At 50.2% G+C, this 27,962-nt stretch overlaps 2 protein-coding genes across 3 annotated transcripts in view; both read left to right on the forward strand.

The window, feature by feature from the left end:
* LOC119098619 (aminopeptidase N) overlaps positions 1-12,363 on the forward strand; it is a 38,252-nt gene extending 25,889 nt beyond the window's left edge. For both annotated transcript variants that reach the window (XM_037221592.1, XM_037221591.1), the window contains exons 6-18: positions 273-456; positions 2,009-2,165; positions 3,829-3,910; positions 4,478-4,661; positions 4,849-4,993; positions 6,054-6,199; positions 7,426-7,602; positions 8,026-8,216; positions 8,486-8,656; positions 9,716-9,862; positions 10,456-10,537; positions 11,029-11,191; positions 12,025-12,363. In XM_037221592.1, coding sequence (XP_037077487.1) covers positions 273-456; positions 2,009-2,165; positions 3,829-3,910; positions 4,478-4,661; positions 4,849-4,993; positions 6,054-6,199; positions 7,426-7,602; positions 8,026-8,216; positions 8,486-8,656; positions 9,716-9,862; positions 10,456-10,537; positions 11,029-11,175 — 1,813 coding nt within the window. In that variant the 3' untranslated portion in view covers positions 11,176-11,191; positions 12,025-12,363. The remainder of the gene's footprint in view (positions 1-272; positions 457-2,008; positions 2,166-3,828; positions 3,911-4,477; positions 4,662-4,848; positions 4,994-6,053; positions 6,200-7,425; positions 7,603-8,025; positions 8,217-8,485; positions 8,657-9,715; positions 9,863-10,455; positions 10,538-11,028; positions 11,192-12,024) is intronic.
* Positions 12,364-16,195: 3,832 nt separating this feature from the next.
* LOC119099043 (tenascin-like) overlaps positions 16,196-27,962 on the forward strand; it is a 29,323-nt gene continuing 17,556 nt past the window's right edge. The window contains exons 1-2 of the mRNA XM_037222094.1: positions 16,196-16,228; positions 19,891-21,014. Of these exons, the coding sequence (XP_037077989.1) occupies positions 16,196-16,228; positions 19,891-21,014 (1,157 nt within the window). The remainder of the gene's footprint in view (positions 16,229-19,890; positions 21,015-27,962) is intronic.

The raw sequence follows: 27,962 nt of genomic DNA on the forward strand, positions 1-27,962 counted from the left end.
TTCACATGGTCGGCATCAGTGCATCATGGTCGACCATTGGTGTCACGACTGGGGATTGTGACTCACCGCGCCGCCTGATCCACATGAGATCCACGTATGGTCTGCGTGTGATCCACACGTGATCCACGTGTGATCCTCATGGTCGACGTGTGATCCACGTGTGATCCGTGTGATCCACGTGTGATCCACGTGCGATCCGTGTGATCTGGGTCGCGTCCGAGGATGACTGGGCCGTGTCTGCCCGTGCGTGATCCCCGCCCCTCTCATCATAGGGAGACAGCGCTGCTGTACGACCCCAAACTGTCCTCCTGGAAGAACAAGCAGCGCGTAGCCCAGGTGGTGGCGCACGAGCTGGCCCACCAGTGGTTCGGCAATCTGGTGACGCCCAGCTGGTGGACTGACCTCTGGCTCAACGAGGGCTTTGCCAGCTACATGGAGTTCCTCGGGATGCACCAGGTGGCTACTAAATGTACCGCAGACTGGAAGACATGAGGGATCGAGGCCAGGAGAGAGGGGGGAGGTTCAAGTGCCCACTGTCTCAATGGTGTTGTTTTTTGTTTGCTCAGAATCGCTGCGCGCATGACATTGAATTTGTCGGAACACTCGTTGAGTATTGCGCGAATACTTTGGGCGCACTACTCAACGTGAGCCCACCCGGACATTCTGGTTATCTGACTTCTGACACGTGGCCCGGCCGAACCGCGCTGAGTTCCCAGGGTCGCGCAGCGCGACGACACGCTCACCTCAGGTCAAGCTAGCCCTCTCGGCCGTCAGTTGCCAGTTGTCAGTTGGGGCATACGATGCGTCCGTCGTAGGAGTTAAACCTAGTTCCGACGGATCGCAAGCCCAGCACCTTTCTTCTAAACTGGGCTTGAAGACCATTTCGCCTCTTCACCTGTTTGGGGCTGTCAATTTAAAGAGCCTGCTAGGGTCACATCCACAACAGGAGTACCCCACCGCGATGAGGTGGGCCATGTTAAATGTCGACTCGGTCAGAGTGTGCAGCAGACGGCTGCCAGTCCACCGCCGGATGGGGCCGGGCTGGGCCGGGCCGGTAAACATGCAGCGCACTCCTGAGGGGGGGGGCGTCCGCCGACGCGCCCTTCCGTCCACAGGCGGCATCACTCAGTATCGGCCTCTCTCTCCCCCGCCCCGCGACATCACCCTTTCTTTCCCTCCGTGCCATCACCCTCTCTTTGTCCTCGTGCCATCACCCTCTCTTTGTCCTCGTGCCATCAACCCTCTCTTTGTCCTCGTGCCATCACCCTCTCTTTGTCCTCGTGCCATCACCCCCTCTGTCCCCTCCGTGCCATCACCCTCTCTGTCCCCTCCGTGCCATCACCCTCTCTTCACCTCTGTGCCATCACCCTCTCTTTACCTCTGTGCCATCACCCTCTCTTTATCCTCGTGCCATCACTCCCTCTGTCCCCTTCGTGCCATCACCCTCTCTGTCCCCTCCATGCCATCACCCTCTCTTCACCTCTGTGCCATCACCCTCTCTTTACCTCTGTGCCATCACCCTCTCTTTATCCTCGTGCCATCACCCCCTCTGTCCCCTCCGTGCCATCACCCTCTCTGTCCCCTCCGTGCCATCACCCTCTCTTCACCTCTGTGCCATCACCCTCTTTACCGCCGTGCCATCACCCTCTCTTTGTCCTCGTGCCATCACCCCCTCTGTCCCCTCCGTGCCATCACCCTCTCTGTCCCCTCCGTGCCATCACCCCCTCTGTCCCCTCCGTGCCATCACCCCCTCTGTCCCCTCCGTGCCATCACCCTCTCTGTCCCCTCCGTGCCATCACCCTCTCTTCACCTCTGTGCCATCACCCTCTCTTTACCTCCGTGCCATCACCCTCTCTTTGTCCTCGTGCCACCACCTTCTCTTTACCTCCGTGCCATCACCCTCTCTTCACCTCTGTGCCACCTCTGTTCGCCTCCGTCCTGGTTCTGCGGCCCATCCGGGACCGCCTGTGTTTTCAGCAGGGCGGTGACGCCGACATTCTGCTGTCAGGTGGAGCCCACGTGGCGCGTCATGGAGCAGTTCATCACCAGTCAGGTGCAACATGTGATGACCATGGACGCGCTGGAGTCGTCGCACCCCATCTCCATTGTGGTGCAGCACCCAGACGAAATCGGTCAAATCTTCGACCGCATCTCCTACCAGAAGGGTACGCTCTGGGTCTAACAACTCGTGTCCGTGTGCCAGGGATCGCCGCCTGGCAAGGCGCCGAGGGATGGGGTACACGGGAAAGGAGACTCTTTGGTGGGTACAATTACCAAGATTGTTTCCTGTAGGTAAAGCACTCAACCGAATGGAACCGCCATTGGTGCGTAAGACGGAGGAGACTTCGAAAACAGCCTGAACGACTTCGGTAGCAGTTTACCCAATCCAAGAAGTACGAAAGGGTCACTCGCACTCACCAACATAAATTATCGCATGAACACCACATGGCTGCAAATCACCGGGGGTCGCTTCTCTCCTGCCATTGCTCGATTGAGACTGAGCGGCAACGGGTTGCGTTAAGCTCACTGCATTTTGCTGTTGATCCTACCGTTATTTTTGGAATTTGGATAGCACGTAGTGAGCGGCGCGGTCAGTGACTTGCGCAGGCTGGTAACGCGGGAATGGCTTCAGCGGTGCAACTGAACCGATTATCGGAACGCAGCGGCCGCGGTTTTACATCCAGAACTAGGGTTTTGTTTGGCTGGGCTTGGTGCAAAGGTCACCTGGCAGCCTGGCAGCAGTCCGATCAGAGCGGTCGTCCTGGCACGGCGGGGATGGGGAGAGACCTCCACGAGAGTGGATTGTCCCGGTCCAATCCAGTCCGCACTTGGGGGCATGACCACACCCTCCTTCGACCATTCTCATCCAGTCCTGCGTACTCGTTGTCGGCGTGGACCTGGCCATACCTGGCGTGGCATTGGAGCACATCTCTAGTTTGGTGCCACACATGATGTAGTGTTTTGTTTCCTATGCACGGTCAACACGTAGCAGTAATTTAAACGACCTAAAACGTGATGTGGTTAGGACCCAGAAATATCAGTGATAGTTCAAGCCCACTCATTCAGCTTTGTCCAAGGTTCGGGTTACAGATCACGCACGGTCAACAGGCTCAGGCTTAGGCTTTAGGCGCTACTTAATTGTGAGAACTGGCGTGACCTCGGCTAACATTGGTTAAAACAGACTTGGCCACACAGCACTGGGATATTTATCGTATGGTTTAGGCCGATTTACCTGAGGGTCTTACCCGTAATCACACTCATGCCTGCATGGCCCCAAAATGTCTACCCCAATCAGCTCATTACTCATTCTAATTCTCTGCGTATTGGATTACATAACCCGTCGAAGTTTTGTCGTGGCGATGATACCTAATGAAATGCAGAAGCTTGCTACTCAGTCCCGTAGGCCTGAAATCGGCGTTGGGAAAGTCGTGTGTTCAGCGTGAGTGATACGGTTTATGCGAAGGGGTAGGAATGTCGCACCACGTGAGAAATGCTCCGAGACATACAAATATTCTGATGGGCCTTTGTTCCAAACTTCCAACTGTGCAAGTTTGTGGTGATGATCATGCAAGTATAGTGTTTGAGATAAATAAAAGTACAACTGCATGCGTGTATGCCCAGAAACTGCACGACCGCTTTCCTCTGTGTCGTCAGAGGTTTTGCATTCCCACTTTAACCCTGTATAGTTAACCCGCAAGTCAGTGATACCAGCTGTCCTGGAATGGATCCCAATGTTAATAATCGGATGGACGAACAGTGTCGGCGGGCAGGTAGTGCCAACATGTGACAAAGCGTGTGCTGATGACGCTGGACATTGGCACGTTTCAGGAGCGTCAATAATCCGCATGATGGACCTCACGCTCAGCACTGATACCCTGCGCAACGGACTGGCCAACTACCTCGCAGACAGGTGGGCTTGGTAGCGACATGCTTTGTCATGCGGTCGCAGCACTTCTCTTGCCGTGGAGTGCGAAGACCTTTGGATCGATGTTAAAGTGTGATGCACATCATAGGTCGAGGTTGAGCGCGCACACAGCTCTAGGGTAGCGTAGGATGCAGCGTACCATTGTAGGGTCGACGTGAGACGAGACAACACGACATGACCATGTACCTGAGTGCTGCCGACGATAACATCCTAACCGACATTGCCTGCTCCTGGGCAAAATTTTACACCGCCCGGCGCTAGGGCCAGCAAAACTGCGGTAGGTGGCGTGGCAGGCGTGGCGAGGACGGGGGCTAAAAGACGCTAAAGATTCGCGGTTGCTTTTAACTAATGCGTAAAACCGTTTATGGCTCTCCTCGGCAGATGCCATTCGTGGAAACGTATCAGGGTTGTAAGGGCACCCTGCGGGAGGATGAAAGCGATCGCTCGCCTTCGCTGATTGGTTGAAGGCCTTTTGTTCATTGACCTTATAGATGGCTGACCGCTTAACCTGCTGACTGGCCTGTGCCCCCCTCCCCCTCCCCTCCCGTTCAGGAAGTACCAGGCGGCAGACCAGGACGACCTGTGGCACTTCCTGACGGAACAAGCGCACAGGGACGGCACGCTTCCTTCCGACACCACCGTCAAGCAGGTCATGGACACCTGGACCCTGCAGATGGGCTTCCCCCTGGTGGACGTGCGTCGAAACTACGAAAGGAACTCGGCTCAGCTCACGCAGGTAGGCAGCACTCAGTCGAGCGGCGTCCTCGGCGTCGTCTCTGGTGTCAGAATTCGTCTTTTGGACGATGGACGTCACGCGCTGCACTGTCATCCCAAGCCCTATTAATATTAAATCCGCTACACACCTGTCTTGGATGCGACGAAGCTGGCTGGCTTCTGATTCTGGTGCCCCTTATTCCTTTCAGAATCGATTCCTGTTCCATGGGGCCAACAGCTCCGCGGAGTACCTGTGGTGGGTGCCGCTGGTGTACACCACACAATCAGCCAAAAACTTCAACAGCACCAGGCCGTCCCAGTGGATGAAGAAGGAACGGCAGGTGACCCTGAATGGTGAGATGGTCCCGGATGTGAGGTGTTTCACGGGACTGCCCTGGCCACCCCGGCTACCCTCACCAGCTGTTCTGGTGATGTGTTGCATGGCTTCCCTGGCTACCCTGGCTACCAGCCGTTTTAGTGATGTGTCGCATGGCTGCCCTGGCTACCCTCACCAGCTGTTCTGGTGATGTGTGGCGTGGCTGCCATGGCTACCCTCACCAGCTGTTCTGGTATGGCTGCCATGGCTGCCCTCGCTACCTGTTCTGGTGATGTGTCGCATGGCTGCTTTTTCTACCCTCACCAGCTGTTCTGGTGATGTGTCGCATGGCTTCCCTAGCTACCCTGGCTACCCGTACCAGCTGTTTCGGTGATGTGTCGCATGGCTGCCCTCGCCACCCTCACCAGCTGTTCTGGTGCTGTGTCGCATGGCTGCCTTTGCTACCCTCACCAGCTGTTCTGGTGCTGTGTCGTATGGCTTCCCTGGCTGCCCTTACCAGCTGTTTTGGTGATGAATCGCATGGCTGCCCTGGCTACCCTCACCAGCTGTTCTGGTGATGTATCGCATGGCTGGCGTGAGTACCCTCACCAGCTGTTCTAGTGATGTATTGCTGGATGCTTATGGCTGCTGCAAATGAAAATCGTGTCGCGAAAAAGCAAAGATGCGAAGCAAAGCACAGGTGCGGAAAAAGATGGACAAGTCCGATACGTGTCGCAGCCTACCATTGGACGCCATTGGTCATTGTTTGTTGGATGTATGACAGCATGAACGTATTTGATGATATCGAGGTCACACGGCGGGCGTCTTTGATTAATCAGATCTGGTCTGGAATTATACAGCGTCCCTCATATTTCAGTCTCGCCAAGCAGTGGGCATCAAACTTTTCTTGTTTTATGTAACGCGATAGAGATGCATGCGTATACGTGCAGTAATACAGACGAATTGCTGTGTAGCAGAGTGGTGGAAAGTGTCGCACGCTAAACGTTTTTATATATTTATGAACGTCACGCACCAGGTAGATGGAAAGGTGAATATAATCACAGTGGATAAACGCTACGTGTACGTCTGACTTCCCAGACGTTGCCAGCGCCGAACAGTGGATGATCCTGAACGTCCAGGAGATGGGCTACTTTAAAGTCAACTACGACGAACGCAACTGGCTCATGCTGATTAAGCAGCTTCAGGACGACCACAACGCCATCCACGCAGTGAACAGAGCCCAGGTGATGGGGCAGGGCGGACGACGTATTTGTTTCCGTTGATTGCAACATGGCAATGGAGCAAACGGTGTCCCTGCGCCACGGCGACAGACTATTTTATCAAGTGCATCGTGAACGTTCGCACCACATACTTCTGATAAACATTGCATATGAGCATGCAGCACCACAATGGCTCAGTTTCTCCGACTCGTGAGTGACTCTTCGGATGAGTCACTCAGGGGGCAAAGGCTGAAGTCAAACTGATCGCGAGCTTGATGGCAGAGTCGCCTTGCCCCTCCGCTAACGCGTGGAGCTGGAAGTCAGACCTGAGTTTGAATCTTGTTTGCGCCACGTCCCCTGGGTGATGCCCGCTGTAGCCTCTCCTTGAAAGGATGCGCAAAGACGTGCACTGGTTAACCTTATGCGGAGAAGTCAATGAAAACGCTTCGATGGTTACAACTTAATTCGTTTACAACAAATTAGAAGTTCACATTTTGTAGCAGCATATCATTATTTTAGGCGAATTTTTTACTACAAGCAGGGAAACGTCTGCTATTAGGCATGTTGCCAAAGTTTGAACGAGTCATCAGCTTGCCATTCTGTCAGCACACCGCCTGATGTCAACCTTAAATCATTTCTACCCCATTTTTTTCCGGAATACTCTCTCTAGTATCGCTGCCATAAATAGACTGAGCCCACCAATACTCTGATATATCTTCTCCTGCTTAAGAGGCAAATTAAGACGGTCCAACGTGAGGTATAACATGTGATTTGTGAGGTATAACCTTGTGATTGTGATAAGTTATTTTTCAAACCGCATTGCGCGACTTCTAAACGTTGCCTCTGGTCCTGGTAAAGTCGAATACCGTGCACGCACAGCACCCTCCTCGCTGAAAAGATATACACTGTCCGTTTTAATCAGACATTTTTTCATCAATTGGATATTGTATTCTGTGGTTTGCTTAGCATTGAGTTATGTCTACAATGAAGTATTTCAGACAAGCTAGTATTGAGCTGCCTTGGGTTTACTGTTGAAGTTAAATGCGATCGAGCGGAATTTCAAAGATTGAAAAGCGGTGCGACAACGAGCTTGCCAGGGAAAACAGTGTCAATAGCTGCTGCCGGTTAGCTGCCACGCAAGTGTACGGACATCGGCCGAAGGCGCTCCGCGTCTGCTTTGCCCCGGGCGGTCCAGTCTGGCCCAGCCCGATCTCCGGTGACCTGCCGTGACCTGACCTCTGACCCTGCAGCTGATCGACGACTCGCTGGACCTGGCGCGCGCCGGCCAGCTGAAATACGAGACAGCACTGGCAGTCATCAGCTACCTGGAGCGTGAGAACGACTTCCTGCCCTGGGACGCCGCCTTCGAAAACCTAGAGTTCCTCGACTCGCAGCTCGAGCGCACGCCCGGATACGGAGCATTCCAGGTCATCCAGCAGACAGCCGCACAGATGGGATGAGACGCGCAGTGTCACTGGCTCCTCATTTGAGTCGATTGTTAAAGAGGAATGAAGGCTTCGACAAACCATGACGCGTAGTAACATTCAGTGCTGCCGAAAGATGGCACTGCTGTCATGCTAGTCGTTTTTTACGTGCAACACAGTATGTGACGGAAGAGGCCGCGCCGTTGTCACGCTGTATGGATGTATCAAGGTGCTTTTTTAACTTCCATAAAGTTATTGCGGCATGCTGTGTCAGTACTGCGGTATGCATTTCGTCATTACAGCATGTCACTCAAGACAGGAACTGAATGTGCTGTACCCCAGCTGGCCGAACACACCGTGATCGTAATGCTGGTGGTTGCGTCACAAGACTACCGCACGACAACGCCCTTCCGTCGCCACCGCCAGCGGTTCGTGCTGAAGCTGATCGAGCCGCTGTACGCCCGCATCGGGTTCGACGAGGGCCCGGGCGACTCGCACCTGGACCACCTCACGCGCAGTAGCTTGCTCACCTGGGCCTGCGGCATGGGCCACGCGGAGTGCCGGCGCAGCGCTGTCCAAAAGTTCCAACAGTGGATGGCCAACCCTGCCGATGCCAGGTGGGCGCCGGACGCACGTCCGCGGCTGTTGTTTGCTTTTATCTCCCTCCAGCGAGCACATCTTGTATTTAGTTGTCGCTGCATTCGTGGCAATATGCGGAGGTTACGTTTGGGTCATTTGCGCCCTTGAAACCTTTTGGGCTTTCGCTTGATGACTCACCTGATGCTGTCTTCAGGGGTATCAGCTTCTCTTGCCCACCTCTAAATATAAGCTCGAACGTCCATACCGCTGATGCATTAATCTCCGTGGTTGTGCTCGCCGTCTGCAGCATCGTCCCGCCCAACATTAAGACACGAGTGTACTGCACGGCCCTGGAAGAAGGTGGCGTCGAAGAGTGGGAGTTTGCTTGGCGCCAGTACCAGAAGTCCAACGTGGCGTCGGAGCGGCAGAGGCTGCTTTTTGCGCTCGGCTGCAGTAAAAGTGTCTGGATTCTCAACAGGTGAGATCAATCTGGATGCTCAGCAGGTGAGATCAGTTTGGGTCCTTTAACAGACGAGGTCTGTTTGAATGCTGGATAGTAGGGATCAGTTTGGATTCGCTGCAGGTCAGATCAGTTTGGACACTCATTCCGGATTCTTCGCAAATGAGATCAGTCTCAGGGGCTGGGCCTTGCGCTCAGCTGGAAGCGGTGAAAAGAGAGTGCAGGTGTTACTAGATGCTGAGTTTCAGCGTTCTCTGGGTCGTCAGAATTCTGTTCCCTTGCTACGCCTGGACACTAGGAATGACTAGGTGTTCCTTAGGAGCTGGTGCGTCAACACAATCACACCACCACAGCACCGTTGACAGCGCTTCCTTGCACAGCAGACGTATTTTGACTCGCGTCAGTCAGTTTTGTGGTTAGCGCCACAGTCCGATCCGGTGCAAGGGCGCCGGGTCCAGTTACGACTATCAACGGTAAAACATTTTGCCTGGGCATGTGCCGGATGTACATGGCGACGTGCCCGTCCCGACGAAGTTCTTGGTTCCGTCACCAGGTGTCTTAGCCAAATGCTGACCCCCTCATCCCTTCAGCGGGCGTGCGCCTGACGTCTTGTCTGCCGTACCACCAGATAGCTGAACTATGTGCCGGAGAGCTTGTTGCACAGTCAGGTCCCTGAGCTATTTGGTGACGTGCTTGTCGCGCTTCCAGGTCCCTGAGCTATCTGGTGACGCTCTTGTCGTGCTACCAGGTCCTCGAGTTATCTGGTGGCGCTCTTGTGCTTCCTGGTACCTGAGTTACCTGGTGACGTTCTTGCCGTGTTACCAGGTGCCCGAGCTATCTGGTGACGCTCTTGTCGTGCTGTCAGGCACCTGAGCTATCTGGTGACGCTCTTGTCGTGCTTGTCGTGCTGCCAGGTCGTGAGCGTCAGGTACCTGGCAGCACTTGTCGTGCTGCCAGGTACCTGAGCTGTCTGGTGACGCTCTTGTCATGCCGACAGGCACCTGAGCCATCTGGTGACGCCATTGTCGTGTTGTCAGGTACCTGAGCTATCTGGTGACGCTCTTGTCGTGCTGCCAGGTACCTGAACTATCTGGTGACGCCGAATTCCGACGTCCGCATCCAGGATGGACCTCAGGTGTTTAATTCGGTGGCCACCGGCTCTGTGCAGGGCCGCTACCTGGCCTTTGACTTCCTCCGCAACCACTGGGACACCATCGATGAGATGTAAGTGGGTCTTTACTGACTGGGAAGTGTCCGTGCTAGTAGTATCAGCATTACCCGTCGATGAGACGTGAATGGGCCCATGCTGGCTGGGAAGTGTCCGTGCTTTTGGCAGCAGCATTGCACATCGATGAGACTTGAGTGGGTCCATTCTGACTGGGAAGTGTCCGTGCTAGTGTTATCAGCATTACCCGTCGATGAGATGTGAGTGGGCCCATGCTGACTGGGAAGCATCCGTGCTAGTGGTATCGGTATTACCCGTCGATGAGATGTGAGTGGCCCCATGCTGACTGGGAAGTGTCCGTGCTAGTGGTATCAGCATTACCGTTCTCCGCATTTACTGCTCACTTAGATTGGCTGAGGCCGGCCATTGTTCGTGTGGTTCACATCTCATTGGATTGTGCATGCTTGGTTTCCCCGGTTCCATGAATGAATTTGGGCTCGCGAAACATGCGAACGCCGTTGGAGGCAAGAGGTGGCATCATTTCGGGGTCAGTGTTCCAGTAGTTCATGCTCCCCCGCTATAGAATTTCTCTTCTCCGAATAAAGTCCTGACCCATCAGCCCTCCTTCACACTTTTGCTGTTGGCTTTACAGCTATGGTAGCGCCATCTTCTCGCTGCCTCGATTTATCGCCCCGCTGAAGGAAGGTTACAACACCCGACTGGACTTAGAACAGGTATTGTGGATGCACACGATGCTGCTGGTTATCGCCAGTCGGCGCTGCCACCGTGCATGCGATTTGTATCGAAACCCGTTTTCCGATTAAACTGCGGCTTTCACGGGAGGGACGGGTGGGCGTGGGAAATGGCTGTCGGAAGCGTGCGGGGCTTGTGAGGTCCGGTTCAGTTCCGGCTGGTATTACGTCCTCAGGTCGCTTCTTTAGTCACCGCGGTTGCTAGCGCTCCTCAAGGGCTGCGCGGCGCCTAGAATGATGCTTCAACACCAGCCAGCAAATCATTTCTGCGATTAAACCTGCATTTGTTGATGCATGAAAATGTGCACCGAGTGTCATAACTTGATAATAATTGTCTTAAAACCGATGTATTATCTCGATGAAGCACCTCTTGTTAGCTGCTCCCAGCTGTCGCTTGACAACCGACCGCTTTGGTGGCTGTAGTTAGTAGCTCACATCTGGAACAGCGGGCCAACCAAGGGCATTGTCTGCAGCTTCAGGAGTTTAAGCGCAAGAATGAGGCCAACATGGGCGAGGCGAACCGTGCCATGGACCAGGCCATCGAGCATGCCACCGCGAACGTCGCCTGGATGGACAAGAACTACGACAGCATCGTCCGGTGGCTGGAGCAGCAGCAGTGAACGGCATGCTGGTCGAGTAAGCCGCGCTACGCTATGTTGGGGTAGCCTCTGGCCATCTTCAGTCACCAACGCTGGTGCTGGTGGTTGGTGTGACAGCGGGGGCATGCTGCCTGATAATCTGTGGTAATCATCACCCTTTGCGTTTAGAGATGAAAGGCTTCAGCTTCATGGCTGATGCTCCGCGGGCTGTACGCTGAACCATGCTGCACAACGTGCAGTGCTTTAAGTAGCGTTTAAGTAGCACGGCGTCACGAGAGTGCATCTTTACCTAGTGCGTTGAGCATTACGCAATAGAACTATAGCGCCAGAAATGGCGTTGGAATGGGGAATGAGGAATAATCTGGAAATGGCAGAAGCACCCCTAACGCACCCCTAACAACGACTTGTACCCCAGTGAAGTATTGTAACGACACTTGTCACGGTTTAGCGCAGGTTGCTTCCCATGCGTCTCCGCGTGAGCAGATAGTTGGGTTCGGCTTGATATAGCTGGGGTCGTTGAGGGGTCACTGGGGTCGTTGTTGGGGTCGTCGTAAGGGATCGTCCTGGTCTCGATGTTAAACACAGCTATGACTTTGAACAGCAATTGATTACTCTGGTGTCGCGCAGTTGACTCACACGGCATAAACTTTCGGCGCATAATGTGAAGTGGATCTTCTCATTTACTGTATGTGCTAAAACTAACACCACCCATGAGTTAGTGCTTTACGAGGCAATGTGTTGCCTAAATTTTGTTGGTGAATTTAGGAAGATTCTAGCGCCATAAAGCGTGCAAAACCTAACTGGGATACACTTGCTCAGCAGCCACATGGCGGCATTGTCATGATCTTACGTGAGGCGTTTCTTTCACAGGGCGGTGGCAGTTACGGTCGTCAGGAAGCTGTGAAACGTAGAGTGCGGTGTTTGTACAAGAGTCATCTCTGCACCCCGTACATGGCTCTCATATTAGCGATGTTTTTATTACAGCATCAATTATAAATTGCTGCTCCACACCTGCGCCCAGGAATTGGTACTTTGTGAATGGCAATATTTTGCTCCAGTTTTATCCCTGCACTTAGAAGGACTCGAGCGCGATGTGTTCAGAGAACACTTCGAGCCGTCTCTCAGCTGCGTTGTGTATGTTGACGATTGTACTTTTTGTGTGTAAAGGAACTGCCAATAAATAAGCAGCTGTGTCTGCTATGCTGACTTTTTAGGTATGTCCAGATAGGGAAGAGTACGAAATAATGCCTGAAGTGAGGCGTATAGCTGTTGTACAGTACGTAAGCGTAAGTGCTGTAATGGTTACTGGGTAAGATTTCTTGGAGCGGTCTGTATGGGACTGAATCGAATAAAAGGTGCTTAACGAACATGAAATGGGCTCGAGCACTGGTCTCAACGCAAGAAACTTTTCCGCTGAAATTGATCTAATGACCAGTCGTTAACAAAGTTTTGTTCAAGGGAAACTACTTCGATCTTATTTGCACTAGCGGCCCAGTACTTTTCAGGTGTGTTGCGCGTCTCTTTATACTTTCAAGCCGCGCGTTCTGTTCATCTATCATGAGAGGGCACACATGTCTGGAGCATCTGGCAATTGCTGAAGACATAATAGTCCCTCCAGCAGCGTCCTGAATCGATCCTCGAAAGCAGCTCGAATTCAGCCCTGGCGCGGTCAACAAACGCAGTGCAGCGGAGATTGAAACGAACGCTGTAGGCGCCCCAACCCGTCAGCGCAGGACACCCACATGGGCCGCACCGGTGACCTTATGGCCACCGTCCAGCGTTCGAATCTGGTGGGAGGCGGGCGACGCAGCGACCCGGCAACATGCTGGTTTGGCAGCCCAGCGCGCGGGGCGCCATCTACTGACCGGCGATCGCTGCGCCATCTATCGACCTGCCATCGGCGCGGCGTCTTTCCGCTCGCGAGCGTGGGCTTCCTCAACTGAGCAAGGAGTATCGATAGGTCTCCTCGGGTTTGGGCCTCTTCCATATTCTGAGAAGGCGGCTGGAAACAAGGTCCATTTTATACCGGACAAGTAGATCAATTGTTTACTGTAAATGACCTTCATCCCATAATCCAGGGCTTCGCAAGTGGCACGGGTTTGGTTACTTTCACCAGATATGAAAACGCCAGTGACCATGCACGGCGTTACAATACTGTTGAAATTCGTCAGCACCCTTTTGGCTCTGAGGTTCATAGACTATCGCTTGTACTGTCAGACGATGTAGAGAATGCACTTACCGAAATACCCCCCCCCCCCCCCCCTCTCCCTCCATTACTAGCATGTGTGCAGCCTTTTGGAAACCTGGTTGAGTGAAAAAGTGAATGTCGGAGAGGAAAATAGTTATTGGTCCTTACGAAACGTCATACTAGCCGCGAGACGTCACTGCTGCTTGCCCTCGGGACGGACAAAAAAAAACGACAAATATGTTCGTAGCCAAATGCTGCGAGCCTATGGGACCTTCTCCCTTCGGTGTCGCTTGGTCGATAGCTTTTTCTCTCAAAAACATGGTGTCCTTGGGTCCGATTAAAAAACATTAAGACCGCATCAATCATCCAGAAATTAGTTTGCAGACAACCCGATGTCCAAAACCTATTTCATCGATCGGTATAAATCCCCTACCGATCGACGCGCTGTTGACGATGTGCCATGTTTTCAGAAGATGGCGACCTTGGGTTAGGTTAAAGGCCACCAAAATACGCCCAAAGCCATCAAAATTTGCAGTGGACAACCCCATGATCCGAGTCTATGGAATGATCGCCACGAAAAACTTACCAATGGGTGTGAAATGGCCAATAACATGCGCATTCAAAAAGATGGTGACATTCAATCAGGTCTAACTGGTCGCCAAAAATGCCCAAAAATGCCTGAATTGGCCACAGACAACCCCATGCTCCTAGCCTATGGAGCCGAATGGCACGTCCATGCCAATTGATGCGCCATGGTCGATGACCCAAGCCTTTCAGAAGCTGGTAATCTTGGGTCCGGTGAAATGTCACCAAAACGTCCAAAGCCGCCGGAACTAAGTTTAATAAAATATTTTACCTGACGCAATGTCACCAGTTTTCTGGAAATTATATGTTATCGACCATGGCACACTGATTGGTGAAGGCGAAGCTTTGTGCTGGTCTGTCGCAAAGACTTGGGAAACGTGGTGGTCTGCAAATTAATATGTGGTTTGGGCGTTTTTAGTGACATTTGACGCGATGCAACGCCACCATCTTCTGAAGAGGACAAGCGACCGACCACGACGTATAGATGTGTGCAGGTTGTGTGCTGTCAGTCCCAAAGGCTCGGGTCATCGGATTACATTGCACCCAATTTTGGTGGTTTGGGACATTTTTAGTGACCTTTGACCCGATTCAAAGTCACCATATTGAACATGGTATGCTTCTGACCATTGCGTGTCGATTAAAATCAGCCGGTAATTTTGGGGTAATATGAATTTCCCCGTCCTTTGACCTACTTTTTGAACTTGAAGGTCACATCATATTGCAAAAGAAGCATCACATTCGATGTTCTCATGTCATATTTGACAATATGATGTGTTTTCAGAAAAATCGGATCTCGTCGTTTAATAACTTGCGAAATAAATCGCCAACATTCCCCGTAATCTGAACCTTAGTTTGACCCTGAAGAGTAACTTGGTGAAGTAGACTTTTGACGGACGCTTGTTTTTCCGTGGTGAATATTCTGGTGATTGCAAGTTTAAAATCGGCCGGTGATTTCTCTGAAGGGTAGCCTTGAGAGGTCAGCAGTTCTTGGCGGACGGTAGTTCAGGCGCTGGTGAATATTCTGATGCTTGGAAAGTTGAAATCGGCCGGTAATTCTTCGGTGATACGGAGATTCCCGTCCTGTGACCTCGCTTTTAACCTTGAAAGTCACATGATATTGCAACATAAATGTCATTCTCGATGTTGTATTATACTTGACCATAAGACGTGGTAGATAGAAATCGGAAGTCGTCGCTGAATAAATCGTCAACTTTACGGACATCTGGCTCTTTGGATTAGTACAAGTTTCGACCAGAAATGACTATAACAGGGTATGGGATGGATGACAAATGAATAACAGTGGGGCAGGGCTACATGCACCTGAGGGGCCAACCGCCGTGCCGTAACCCGCGCGCGTGCGCTTTACGCCTTGAGTTAGGAATTATACCATAAGTTGTGCATTTTTCTCAGCCATTACGGAAAGAAGACTTGTAATCGATCAACTTCAGAAAAGCGCGACAGTCAAGTGTAGGAGTACATGTAAGCATCCTAAACTCACGGATAAATGTGCAAGAACATGACGAGAAAGGGCCAACATGCAAGCACATAACGGCATCTGGATCGGCGAACGCTTCCAACCCGTGCTACCATATCTCGGGAGATCAATGAACTAAAAGTGGGTACAGTCATTCGAACGTTCCATGACTTAATCTTGTAATCACGCACTGGGGAGCATGGTTACTAAATAGAGAAATTATGTTATCTATAGCGGTCTATTTCGCTTAAAATCATATGAAAGTGAAAAGTGAGTTTATTTCATCAAAACTGGCGTTTGCTTCAATACCTTCAACTGTCGAGCATACTTCTTACAACACACAGTCAGAGACCCGCAATCTTCTTGCGAAAACTGCAAGAAGTCACGGCAAGTTTTTACACATGTAGCAGTGCGTAAAAAACGTCCTGGCTTGGACGGGTCTTCCAGCATAGATCTGGTCTCACTTGTTAGATAAGGCTTACTCGGGTCGCGACGCTCCAAGAAACGTCGGTGGTTTTTGGGTTGTGAGGTCACACGAGATTTAACGATATGTCGCTGCTTTTCTCCTCGCCAGTACCACGAAGCAAGTGCTGAGAGAAACTTGATTAACGGTCGGTCCACAGCCTGTACTGCAGTGTGGCGGAACCCCGCCAGCAGCGTAGATTAACGCGGCTGATAACTTCACTCGATCGGTTAGAGCTTGTTTGAAAGTGGTGAACTGGCTCTGAGTTACTTAAATGGTATAAAAGCACGACGCACAGCGCAGTGTCAGTAGTGCCGGCTACAACGCCATCATGTTGTTCAGCGCGCTCTTCTGCTGCCTCCTGGTAAGGACATGGATCATGGTGGGCTCCACGCGATCGCGCGCACTGACGTAAGGGTCCGGGCGTTTTCAGCTCTGAACATGCTGCTCCTTTGGTGTGTCTTGCTGGTAGCCCGTTCATGTCTGCAAAAATTGTTCTGCGTACTGAAATAACGTGTTGATTCCTGTTTGTACCATCAAGTGCGCCTTACGTACCCGCTGGGCAGCGCTTGGTCCGTACCTCCGTGGATGTAAGCCCGAGCATGTGTTGTCAAAAAAATAGTCGACAAAGAGGCATTCTCTGTTCTGTTGGCAGCGTCTCGCAGGTATTCATTACATCTGCATCGAACAGGGCACATGGGCTTCCCGATACATATTACGTTCCTTCCATGTTTTCACACACGTAGCACTTAATAAACTCACATTTTTGCGTGCAAACCCCTCGAAACCCAGACTTGCATAAATTACACCGATTGCCCTTCCCCCCCCCCCCCCCTCCGTCCCCGGCACTTAGGATTCGAGATAAAAGATTTCACCGAGACTTTTATAGCTTTTTGTTCTTCTTTCAAGCGCTATGTACGCACACTTTTGCATTTCCAAACGATGCGTTTTATTTTCCAACGCAAGTGCTATTGCATGGTAAGTAGTGTTTACTAGCCGTCATCCGACAGCGCATGTTTCTGTTTTATACCAACCCTCCCCCACACGATCTAGATTCTTTTACCTCTTCCAACATCCTACCCGAAACCTGTAAGGAATATGCAATATCCGAAAGTGAAGTACGTACGTTGTTCATGCTTTTTCTTTTTTCACCACTTGGTGAATTGCTAACATCTCTATGAAACATCTTACGAACGATATCGCACTTAGTGGAAGCTGGATTGGCAGATTCACAGTGCAAAAATATACCGCAGTTAGAAGACTTGATAAAGAGCTTCGCTTACAACGTTTTGGGGTTGTTCGTTCTTTCATCGGTCACCAGTATGCCGAAAAATATGAGACCCCCTTCCGTAACGTGTATGCTGCATCGTAAAGGCTTAATTGGTATGCTGATTGTTCATGAATTCTGCGTCCATGCTCCAGCATAATCATCGATGTATGTAGCTGAGAAAGTTGGTTTGAATGGGCTGGCGGCTAGGGCCTTCGTTTCAAATTGAACGAAAAATATTATCGCCAGAGCGGTGGCCCATGTGTTCTCCATTGTTATGCTCAATTTCTGTTAATAGCAGTCATCTCCGAACGAGAAAACATTATCGTGGAGACGCTGCTCTAAAACACCGCGGACATGCACCTTAAGTAAACCAAAAGCATCAATTTCATTGAACGTGAAACGGAAACGTGGTTTACAAAAGCAAGTGTAAGCTGTTATGTCGGGGAGTGCATGCGCCCCATCCGTTTGAGATTTGATGAACAACGAGACGCTAACAACGAAACGGAAAATATCCCTTTCGCTGACCATTTTTTGACAAAACACACTCAGTCCAAAAGCCAGGGGTACGGACTCTATCCCTTTTTTAGAGCTTAAAGTCATTTACAGAGCGCAGGACCATTCAGACAAGAAAATAAGTGAATCCATTCTAATGGGAAGTCGGCAACCAGACTGAGGCGCTCAGTGCTCATCATGCGAATGTGAAAAGTACCTTAATGCGTGATGCGTGCTAATTTAAAATTGTTTACAGACATGAGGGATGCTTGACGCGCGATGCACAGTGCTTGTGTGATGGACATTGTTTACATGTCCAAGTGATGTGTGATGCGTGATGCCTGTGTACTTGTTTCTCGTTGGATAGACACTGCATGATATTAATGGTTGGCAATTGCTCCTTGTTTAGTCCTCTCAATGTCGTTAACTTGCAAAGACTGTCTCGCTTTTGAAAAAAATAAAACGAAAAGCGGCTTAGATCGGCAGGCCATTTTGAATTTTAAGTCACTACTTATGATCGCTTCTATAAGGGCATGTAGCCGAAATATCGAGGCATCTTTGTTTCCTTTCTCTGGTTTTTCTACGAGGAGCAACGCGTACAGTTTTGTCTCAACTGTATGTGCTATGTTGCTCGCAAATGCTCTTAACGGCTTGCGTATTCCTGAGTTGAAAACCACGTGGAAAACCACGGCCGAAAATATGATAAAAATTGTGAAAGATACTTTCATTATTAGCTGACACACTCGGCGGAGCCCCGGTAATGAACTATTTAATGCTGCAAAACAACTATTTGAAAGTCCTGCATCTGGCTGCATATTGCAATCGATCGGACTAGTGTCGTAAGTAGCCATGTTTGTGCCTACACTTCAAGGGAATGTTCAACATTTGAGAAAATTGAGGCAAACATTAGATATGATGGAATAAGCTAACTTGTAACAATGGGTATGCTCTGAAACGCAAAATAAGGCGAAAGACTTATGTGACTGCTTGAAAACACAGCTTTACTGACTGATGACCGCTTTAGACAACACAGGTTTACTATGTAGTAAATATGCTGCTGAATATATCATCGTTTGATTGCGCCTTTATAGCGTCCGAGGGGATCCAAAAGTGGCCGTGCGAAATTTCCACTCTAGAGGACGGGCTGACCTACTTGTAGTACCTAAACTTCTCGAGAGGTGTCATGGTGATGGGTGCGGCGTTCCCAGATCCCCGATATCGTTGCGTGTGCGTGTTTTCGCTCGTCTCATGCGCTTCTTCCATACACAACCGTGAATTCATGTTTGCTCGCATTCGCTATCTGGATTATGGCGCTATTCTTGTCAAGCTTTTCATACGATGTGTAATCAAATAGTCGTTATCAAGCTATTAGATTAAATGTCTTATTTCTTTAGCAACTAGTTCCACTGCCGACATCCTGTATTATGTAGCATAAAACATGATCATTGTTATAGAATGACCTCCAATTCATGACACCGGTGATCCAATCCATGACATCCTCCAATCACTCAAATCAAATGAGGTGGTTCCAGATACCGTGCTCAAGCACGCCAGGCATGAAAATTTCGAGGGTCATAATTGGCTTGGGCTTGAGCGTCGATTGGCCAGGGGTCCAATCGACAGATCCCCGACATTGCACACGCCTTGGTACTCAGTCGTTCTGGATACCCTGGTATCTCATGAGTGTTTCTGCCCCCTGAATTATTGGCTCTCAGGAGACTTGGACAGCTTTTTTTGTTAGTCTCTAATCTCTGACACTCTTCACTCTGTAGCACTTTGTCGTCCTAAACATCACGTCGCTCCAAACAGTACCTCTGTGCAGGAACGCCTGCAGCACCGGGAGAGGGGCCGCTACCGGCTCTCCGCCGCGTTATCTGGCTGGGTGCGCGACTCCTAACAATACACCTGCATGACCGCCAGGTGGGCTGCGCTGCCATCGACGGCAAGAGTTCAGAGCCGGCGGCCAGGAGAGAGGCACGTCTGCGTGACCTGCCCACGACCTTCGGTGGCACCGTCGAGTCCGCAAAATGCCAGGTGATTGAAATGAGTGACGTCACGATTAAACCTCCTGCCCTCGCTAGTCATCTATACGGCTGAGGCTGGGGCCTCGTCAGTCATCAAAACGGCTGGGGCTGAGGCCTCGTCGGCCATTCACATGACTGAGACCACGCCGGTGTACCACCTATTTGCAAGTCGACGATACGTCGCCCAGAAGCGCAGCCGCTGTTTCGATCAGGATGTGCTTGACCTGGCTGTGTCCTCAGGGCTGGCTGTGCGGCGCGCTGCCGAACAACCTGGCCGTCGAGTGTGACCACCACCGCGCCTGCGCCCGCGGATTCTGCGTGGCCGGAAAGTGCGTGGCCTGCGCGCACGACTCACACTGCGGTGCCAGTCTCGTCTGCGCCGCGCACGAGTGCGTGCAGTGCGCGCTGGACGACCACTGCGCCGGCGCGGCCGTCTGCCTGCAGAACCGTTGCGCCGAGTGCCGCTCCGACGGCGACTGTGCGCACGGCCACCGCTGTTCGCTCTACCAGTGTCGGCCGAGCGAGGTGGACGGGGGTCACTGCAACAGCGGCTCCGACTGCGCGTCCGGCTACTGCACCGACGGTCGCTGCGCAGACTGCGCCGACCACTCCCACTGCGGCCCGCTGCTCTACTGCCAGCGCGGAACGTGCCGGGAGCTGCGCAGAGCTAGGGACACCTGCTACAGCAACCAGCAATGCAGCTCGAACCGCTGCCTGCACGGTGTTTGCACCGAGTGCTCGGCGTCCCACCCGTGTGAGCCGCACCAGTTCTGCGACGTCGGCACCTGCAGGGAGCCGGCCGACGCCGGCGCCATCTGCTTGGTCAGCCTGCAGTGCAAGTCCAAAATCTGCAGAAAACGACGCTGCGCCGAATGCTTACATCACGACGACTGCGGCGAGGGTCAGTTTTGTGACGATGGCAAGTGCCAGGAGAAGCGCAAGCCACTATCTTCTTGCTACACCCGCACACAGTGTCTGTCCAACATCTGCAAAGACAACCGATTTTGCGTCGACTGTCTCACCGCTTGGGATTGCCCCGAGAGTCACTACTGCAACCAAAACAGCTGCAAGGCCAGGGGCCTCTTCGGATATAGTTGTCATGAAGACGATCATTGTCAATCCCACAAATGCGGCGACAAGAACACGTGCGTGCTCTGCACGCAGCACAGGGATTGCGAGCGTGGGTGGTACTGCACGGCCGAAGGCACGTGCCGGGAGTTGAAGGACCTCCGGGAGAGTTGCGACAGCAACGACAGCTGCCGGTCGGGCCTCTGCGGACGTTCCGGCGCCTGCGCCAACTGCCTGGTCAACAGCGATTGTCGTCGCTTCCAGCGCTGCGACAACGGCGTCTGCGGCCAGCGAAGGTCGCTGCGCGAAAGTTGCGACGGCGGCGACGATTGCAAGAGCGGCTTTTGTTTCCGCGCGCAGTGTGTCCAGTGCTCAGGCCTAGCCGGCTGTGATGATAACCAGTACTGTGGCGCTTCCGGGTCGTGCCGGCCCAAGGTAGACGATGGCTCGCGCTGTGACGCGGACGTCGAATGCCTCAGCGGAATATGCGTGGGCGGTCAGGGAGTGTGTGTCGCCTGCACGCCGAAAAAGGGATGCGACGAACACCAGTTTTGCGATGAGCACTTCAGATGCTTGACGAAGCTAACTGCCAACAGCTGCTGCTCGAGCAGTAAATCCTGTGCTTCAGGAAATTGCGTATCATGCGGTTTCCACGTACGAACACATGTTAACCTTGGTGGTGTGGAACAAGGGCAGGAACGAATGGGCTCTACTTGTTCGACCTGTCCAGTGGAGAGTTTCGGCTACTGCAAACTCATGTGAGCTGCTGTTGTCTTTGGACTTGTAATTGATATCATAAACGTGACAAGCGCTTGTATCTTCTCACTTAAGTATAAGGACATTTGAGGAAAACGTCCAAATCTGCCTATCAAGAATGGTTTGGAGGTAGGCAGAGTTGCGATAAATGACCCAAGAGGAAAATCTACTTTTTGCTTCTCCCACCCCAATAAAAGTCAACATCTTATGCATGCTTTACAGATAGACAGGGTCACAAGCCCTGTGCACAAAAACATGATTATAATCATTTGAACTAACCTACTGGATTGCAATGTGAAGGGAAATGCAATGCAATGCGAAGTGCAAAGTCGTGTCATCTCTGTTCATGTATGCACTGAATTTGTATGCCTCAGCTATGTACGAAATAATAATTTAATACGAGCGACCATTCGCATACCCTCCCCGCGGAACTGTTGTCGACTCTGCTGTCAGCTGCCAACGAATTTTCAATCACGCATATAGTTTGGTGCATTTGTGAGGATCATCATTCACATAGATAAGGCAGCGGTAATAGCCTTATTCCTCAGAGAAAAACCAGGACAGTTGAGATACAGAAGCGTTGATATTTCGGTAACATGCCTTTATCGAAACGAAAAGCAGAGACGTATTCAAGCATGTCTACTGATGTTCCTTCTCGATTTTTCAAGGTTTCTTTTGAAACAGCAAGCCACAGCTTTTGCAGGACACCAACATTCAGGGGATTCAACAAGGAACAATCGCCAGCCATTACTACAATTTAGTGCAATCTGACTAAGACCTAGAATACGCGAAAATACGCATGCATGCAAACGAACTGACGTGAACAGGCATCACGCACCACGTTTCACTTGAGCATGCGAGCGAGTTGAAGTAAACGGGCACCACACCGTACGCATCGATTACACATGCAAGCCATTTCAATTAAAGAGGCATTGCGCATCACGCGCCACACATCCCTTACTCATGTGAACGGTTTTAAGCTACTACACATCACACATCAGGGACATATCACGCTCGCGTGAGCGGACATGATGAGCCCTGCATGCTGAGGTTTGGTCGCCGGCTTTTTATAAGAACAGATTCAATTGTTTTCCTGATTAGGTGGTCATGTTCTATGTAGATGACTTTGAGCTCTAAAAATTACATAGCGTCCATACCTCCCTGGATTTTAACCTAGGCGTGTTTTGACACAGAAAAAAAAATGACATCACCAAAAAGGATATTCCCTGTTGTGTTTCAGCGTTTCGCGGGTATTCATTATATCTGAAACGAATAAGGTGCATTAATTCATCGACATAGACCATGTCGCTCTCGTATTTGTCGCACAGTTTGCACTTAGTTTTGTATGCCACGATTTTGCGTGCCGACCCCTTGAAATCCAGACCGCCATAAATGACTTGTATTTCCACCCGGGCACTTAGGCATGCAGATAGGATATCTTTTCTTATAAAAAGTCGTCGACCAAACCTTAACGTACATGGCTCATCATGACCGATTGTGCCAACGTGATATGTGCCTTTATGTGCGATGTGTACCAGCTTAAATCTGTTGCTTGAGTAAGGGATGCCTGGCGTGTGATTCGCGGTGTCTGATGAGTAGAAATCGCTTGCATGTATAACTGACGTGTAGCGTGTGACGTCTGTTTACTTCAACTCGCTTGCGTGTTGGAATGAAGCGTGCCGCGTGATACCTAGTTACTTGAATTCGTTTGCATGTAAACGCATTTGGGCGCATTCTTTCTCTTAGTGAGATTGCACTGAATTGTACTGGAAATGTGTTGGCTGGCAATAGCTCCCTGTTTGGGCCCCTGAATGTTGTTGTGTAAAAACCGTGGCTCACTGCTTAAAAAGCTGATAAATCGAGAAGGATCTCCGGTAGGCAATTTTCAACGCACTTCTGCTATTCGTTTCGATATAGGCATGTTGCCAAAATATCAGCACCTCTGTTCCTCCATTCTGCTGGTTTTCTCTGAGGAACAAGGTCATTACTGCTGTCTTACCTAAGTTTTCAAATCACACCGTGTGATCACAACTTGCCGCAGCAGAACTCGCGACAATGATAAAACATTAATAGCGTAAAAAGATCCCACAAAAGCAGACACTGCGCTCTGTTTCACATCGGTTAAGTTCAGATTTGAACGCAACACGGCTCCGGGAGGCTACAACGACCGGCGGCAGGCGGTTCCAGGACGAGAACATGCAGTGCGAAAGCGCCCTGCGCATCAGTTTAACAGTCTTTCGCTCAGTTTTTCCCTCAGCTGTCTAAGCTGGAAAGCGGGGAACCGCAGAAGCGACGGTCTCCACCGACTGTGTTGCACACTCTAACAGCGGCGCGAATGGGTGACTCCAAGACCGATGAAATGTGTTCCCGGCCCCTCGCCCTCGAGATGACCTAGTTCGCGAAATTCGCCTTTTGCACTCGGTTGAGGTAGGAAGCAGAGGCCACACGTCCCCGACTGAGACACAGAACAAAATGAGAGGGAAGACGTGGGCCTCGATAACGAATTTGGGGGCTTGAAATGCTGAAAAATCTTATGTCGATTAGACACAGCAGGATGAAGTTGCACTTTTTCACTTTTTTGGATGTCGCAATCCCAAGACAGGGTCTGGTCGAAAGAACCCCCAACATTATCACGGACGGCAAGAGGAATGAAATTGGACTTGCCTAGATTAAATGATTATATGTTGTTCTTTGCTGGCATGAGGGATTGGTCGAAGTTGGCCGGTTCGTTGGAGCTTTTTTCTTTCTGACTGTCCATGTCGTGCAGGGCCTTTCCACATCGTGAGCTCTCGCTCGGGAAACGCATGCCGCTATCATTGTGGCCTCCCAGAGCTACACTATGTTTGTGTCGAGAGCTGTCTAATGTGGCATCGTTGATGAGGTTTGCCTCTGCGCGCTTTTCTTTGCTCCTGATGTGTTTTCATCGTGACTGCATTATCATTTTTAACGCGTAACATGCAGCTCATTGTCTCAAATAAAACATTCGGCATATTTATAAGATGATTCGTAACGAATACATGATCATGATTATCATCATAATGATGGCGTTGCCATCCGGTCGGAGTTTTGCCCCACACTGCGATCACGTGATGTGATTTGAGAACTCGTTGATAGATGACGGCAGGATTGGTAGATATTCCATGGTGACGATCCAAAAACAGTTGCTTAAAATTCAGATGGATGAGGTTTTTCTGGTTACTTTCAGCTGGAATTTGCTTAAGTCTTTCATTATCGAGCCGCGTTATCAACCAAAAATTGCGCGGGAGGTTTTGATAAGTAAAACTTGAGACCTCTCTTCAAATCATGTACTTAATTGCTTTGACCTATTTATTCTTGGATGTCAGTCGATCCAATATATGAAATCCTTGTTTTGTTAGTCTTTGCTTTTATTTTTTATTTTATCCAGGGGAAAAATATTCTATTTCCATCAAATAGATAAAGTTTGTAGTCATTTAATCTTAAAGAGCCATTGATTATCATTTCCAGCCATACATGGTATATTTAGGTGTCAGACGAAGGAAGTAATGTGTATTTTGTATCCCCCCCGTATTTGAACACGAAAACCAAAAGAAGTTAAATCATTGCAAGCGCCAATAGTTTTTTCCTAATCTTGGCTAATTCGTGTGAGTTGTATATTACCAAAATGGGCTTCAAGCAATAAGATGTGGCTTTTGTATTAAATTTAGATATTTTTGAGTTTTCACTCCTACATTTCTGTAGTCGTGCGATTTAGTAGACAACTCTCTACAGGGGAAAAATGGCACAGAGAAAAATCATCTACCAGGCATTGCGTAGTGCTTGCAAAGTGCGACATCACATAAAATGTAACGTAGACAAATGTAAATAAAGTTGTGTGCTATACGAAAGGTGTCTGACATCTCGAGCTTCTTTTATACTTGTTTTTGCAGGGGCATAGCTTCTGAAGATAGGTTATGGATCAGTGAGAAATTATGCAGTGAACCCCAAAATACAGATGCCTCCAGATAAGCACACTTCTTCACAAAATTAGGGAGATGGCTGGGGCCCAGAACTGAATAAAAAGTAGAAACATCCCTGATTTGAAGACTTATGTGACTGATAACCATTCTCAATCAGGACAAGAACAAAATTTGCATAAATTGGCATTCCAGAACTATCATCACCTCCTGTTATTCTCTGTTTATGAGAAGTGCCATCAGACTTCAACATCAAACCCACGGTTCCCCTCAAAGGGAAAAAGGCTGTTTGCTTGTGACTGCTTCAGTGAGTTAACAGCTTTTTCACTGCCTTGAAAAGATGGTTTTGATAATCACCAGACAATTTATACCTTCATCAGACCATACCGCCGACTTACCCTCAACTGGTAATGAATGCCTCTCGTCGCTGAGGACTGGATGCTGAATCGCGGCACCGCCATCGAAATAAGCAAGGCCAAAAATTAAATCCTGAGCAGGTATTCATGACAACGTCATGCGAATACCGCTTGCAAAGTCTCAGTGCGATGAAAGTCACCGCCCACCTCATATCAGTGACATTGCAATATTGAAACATACCCTTGCGACCAGATGGGCCCTATATCCAGGTATTATTTCAGTAATTTATGCTGTCTAGGCCGGTACAATGAGAGTCGGTTGGTAAAAAACGGCGCATCGGCTGACCGGCCGGGCCATAGAAAATGCACTGATTTGTCGCCAATTTGTCACCGAGTCGAGCGACCAACTAAAAATCGCGTGATATTTTTGTCACCGGGTTGGGATGAAACCTAAAAAAGATACCATGACACATTGGGGTACGGTAACGAGTCGTTACGACGGAAAGGATTGCTTGTGTTGTGCGACAAAATGCATTACCATGGAGGCATAATATGTATGTATGGATACCTCATATTGGGTTTTGCAGAGTGCACTGCATTATTTCGGCGAAGCCGTCGACAAAATTTCCTGTCAAAAACCTTTGTGGCACTAAGCTTCGCATGAATACATACAGTTCTGTCGCCGACCTTATCCACCAAGTCGGCAGGTTTTACCACGCCTGGGTGTCGATTTAGTTACTTTTGGGGGAACCACTGCCCCCTCCTCCCCCCGCCCAATGTCCAATCTGGCCCCTCAATGCTGAGTTTATCCCCTCAGTGTTGTGGAACCCATGCACATGAAGAACATTACAAATAGAGGCTCAAAATTATATCAAATTTAGAGAGGGATTCTTTTTGTTGTTTCACAGATTATAGGAACCAACGAAAATATGTATCAAGACTGTGCTATTATTCCCGCTTAAGTGGGCCTGACTCAGTTAACCATACTTTCAAAGCTCCACGGTCGTACCGCGTTGGCTTGAGATTTTTTTCTTGCCGGCCGCACGTTTTTAACTACACGATTTATATCTCTTGTTGACTATGGTCTGGTCTTGTGCTATTTTGGGAGTGTTTTGGTATTATTCAGTGATTTTTCATGCTATGCAGGCCGCATCATACTGCGTTATTTTGCTGGCATGTCATATCCGAAATAGAAAACAAAGCGGCGGAATATTTGCGCCCAAAAACGTGACCAAGTTATGAACTGCCTACATGCGGAGAACGGTTGAAATGTGTCGACCTTTACTTTAACTCGAATATTCCCATTAAACAGTTGCAAAAACCTGACGCATGACATCAGTCGACTAAACCGATAGCAGTAGTCGTCCGACCACGACTACCAACACCAGCCGTGTCGAACGTGCCTAACAGGAGAAACGCGCCTGCACCTCGCCTTGTGGTCATCAGCCGGGATTTTCATGGCAGACATTATAAGTCGCGCTAATCAACTTACACTCGTCGCTCCCGCGGCCGTACACGTCTAACAACGTATGAAGCCACATGAAATTAACCTTACTTCTATTATCAAACCTGATTTCGACTGTCGACGCGAACAAAATTAAAATGATTTTATTTCAACAACGTCTTTGACGACAGCATCTTCGCTGAGACAGAGCAAGCAAACGTTTGAGACCAATATTTTTTTATATTTGCTGTTTTGTGTGGGGTTGAGGAGGTGGAGGGAGTTCAATTCCACAACGTCATTGAGGGGAAATTGGGTCAAATCCGGAAAGTAATCTGTCTTCAGTGTGGTTAGTTTTGCTTTTCGGGGTTTGTTGGAAGTTTTTCCCCGCTAGGCCTCACCAAATCAAGTTTGCAAAAAAAACTCCTATGGTGAAGTCTTATCGACCACGACATGCAAAATATTCGTTACCAGATTATACACAAGGGTCAGGTCTGCGACTTAGGGCATATTTCCCAAGCAGGGAAGGGGCCGAGATTTGCGATTTGCATTGGTCGGGGCCCTTAAGTCAACGTGTGTCTCCTGTGTCGGTCAGGGGACCACACTGCCTATTAAAGGTCAGGTATTGACAAGGATCCCAGAATCGGCCTGGAACAGTATTCGAGGCCCCTGCAGAGGAGCCGAGGAGCCCCTCTTGACCGACGATCAAGTGCCCGATTGGAGGGCACAAAGGTAGGGCCGGGCCATCAAATGTCA

The sequence above is a fragment of the Pollicipes pollicipes genome, unplaced genomic scaffold (assembly GCF_011947565.3).
Source record: "Pollicipes pollicipes isolate AB1234 unplaced genomic scaffold, Ppol_2.1 Scaffold_4740;HRSCAF=5597_pilon_pilon_pilon, whole genome shotgun sequence".
Taxonomy (NCBI): domain Eukaryota; kingdom Metazoa; phylum Arthropoda; class Thecostraca; order Pollicipedomorpha; family Pollicipedidae; genus Pollicipes; species Pollicipes pollicipes.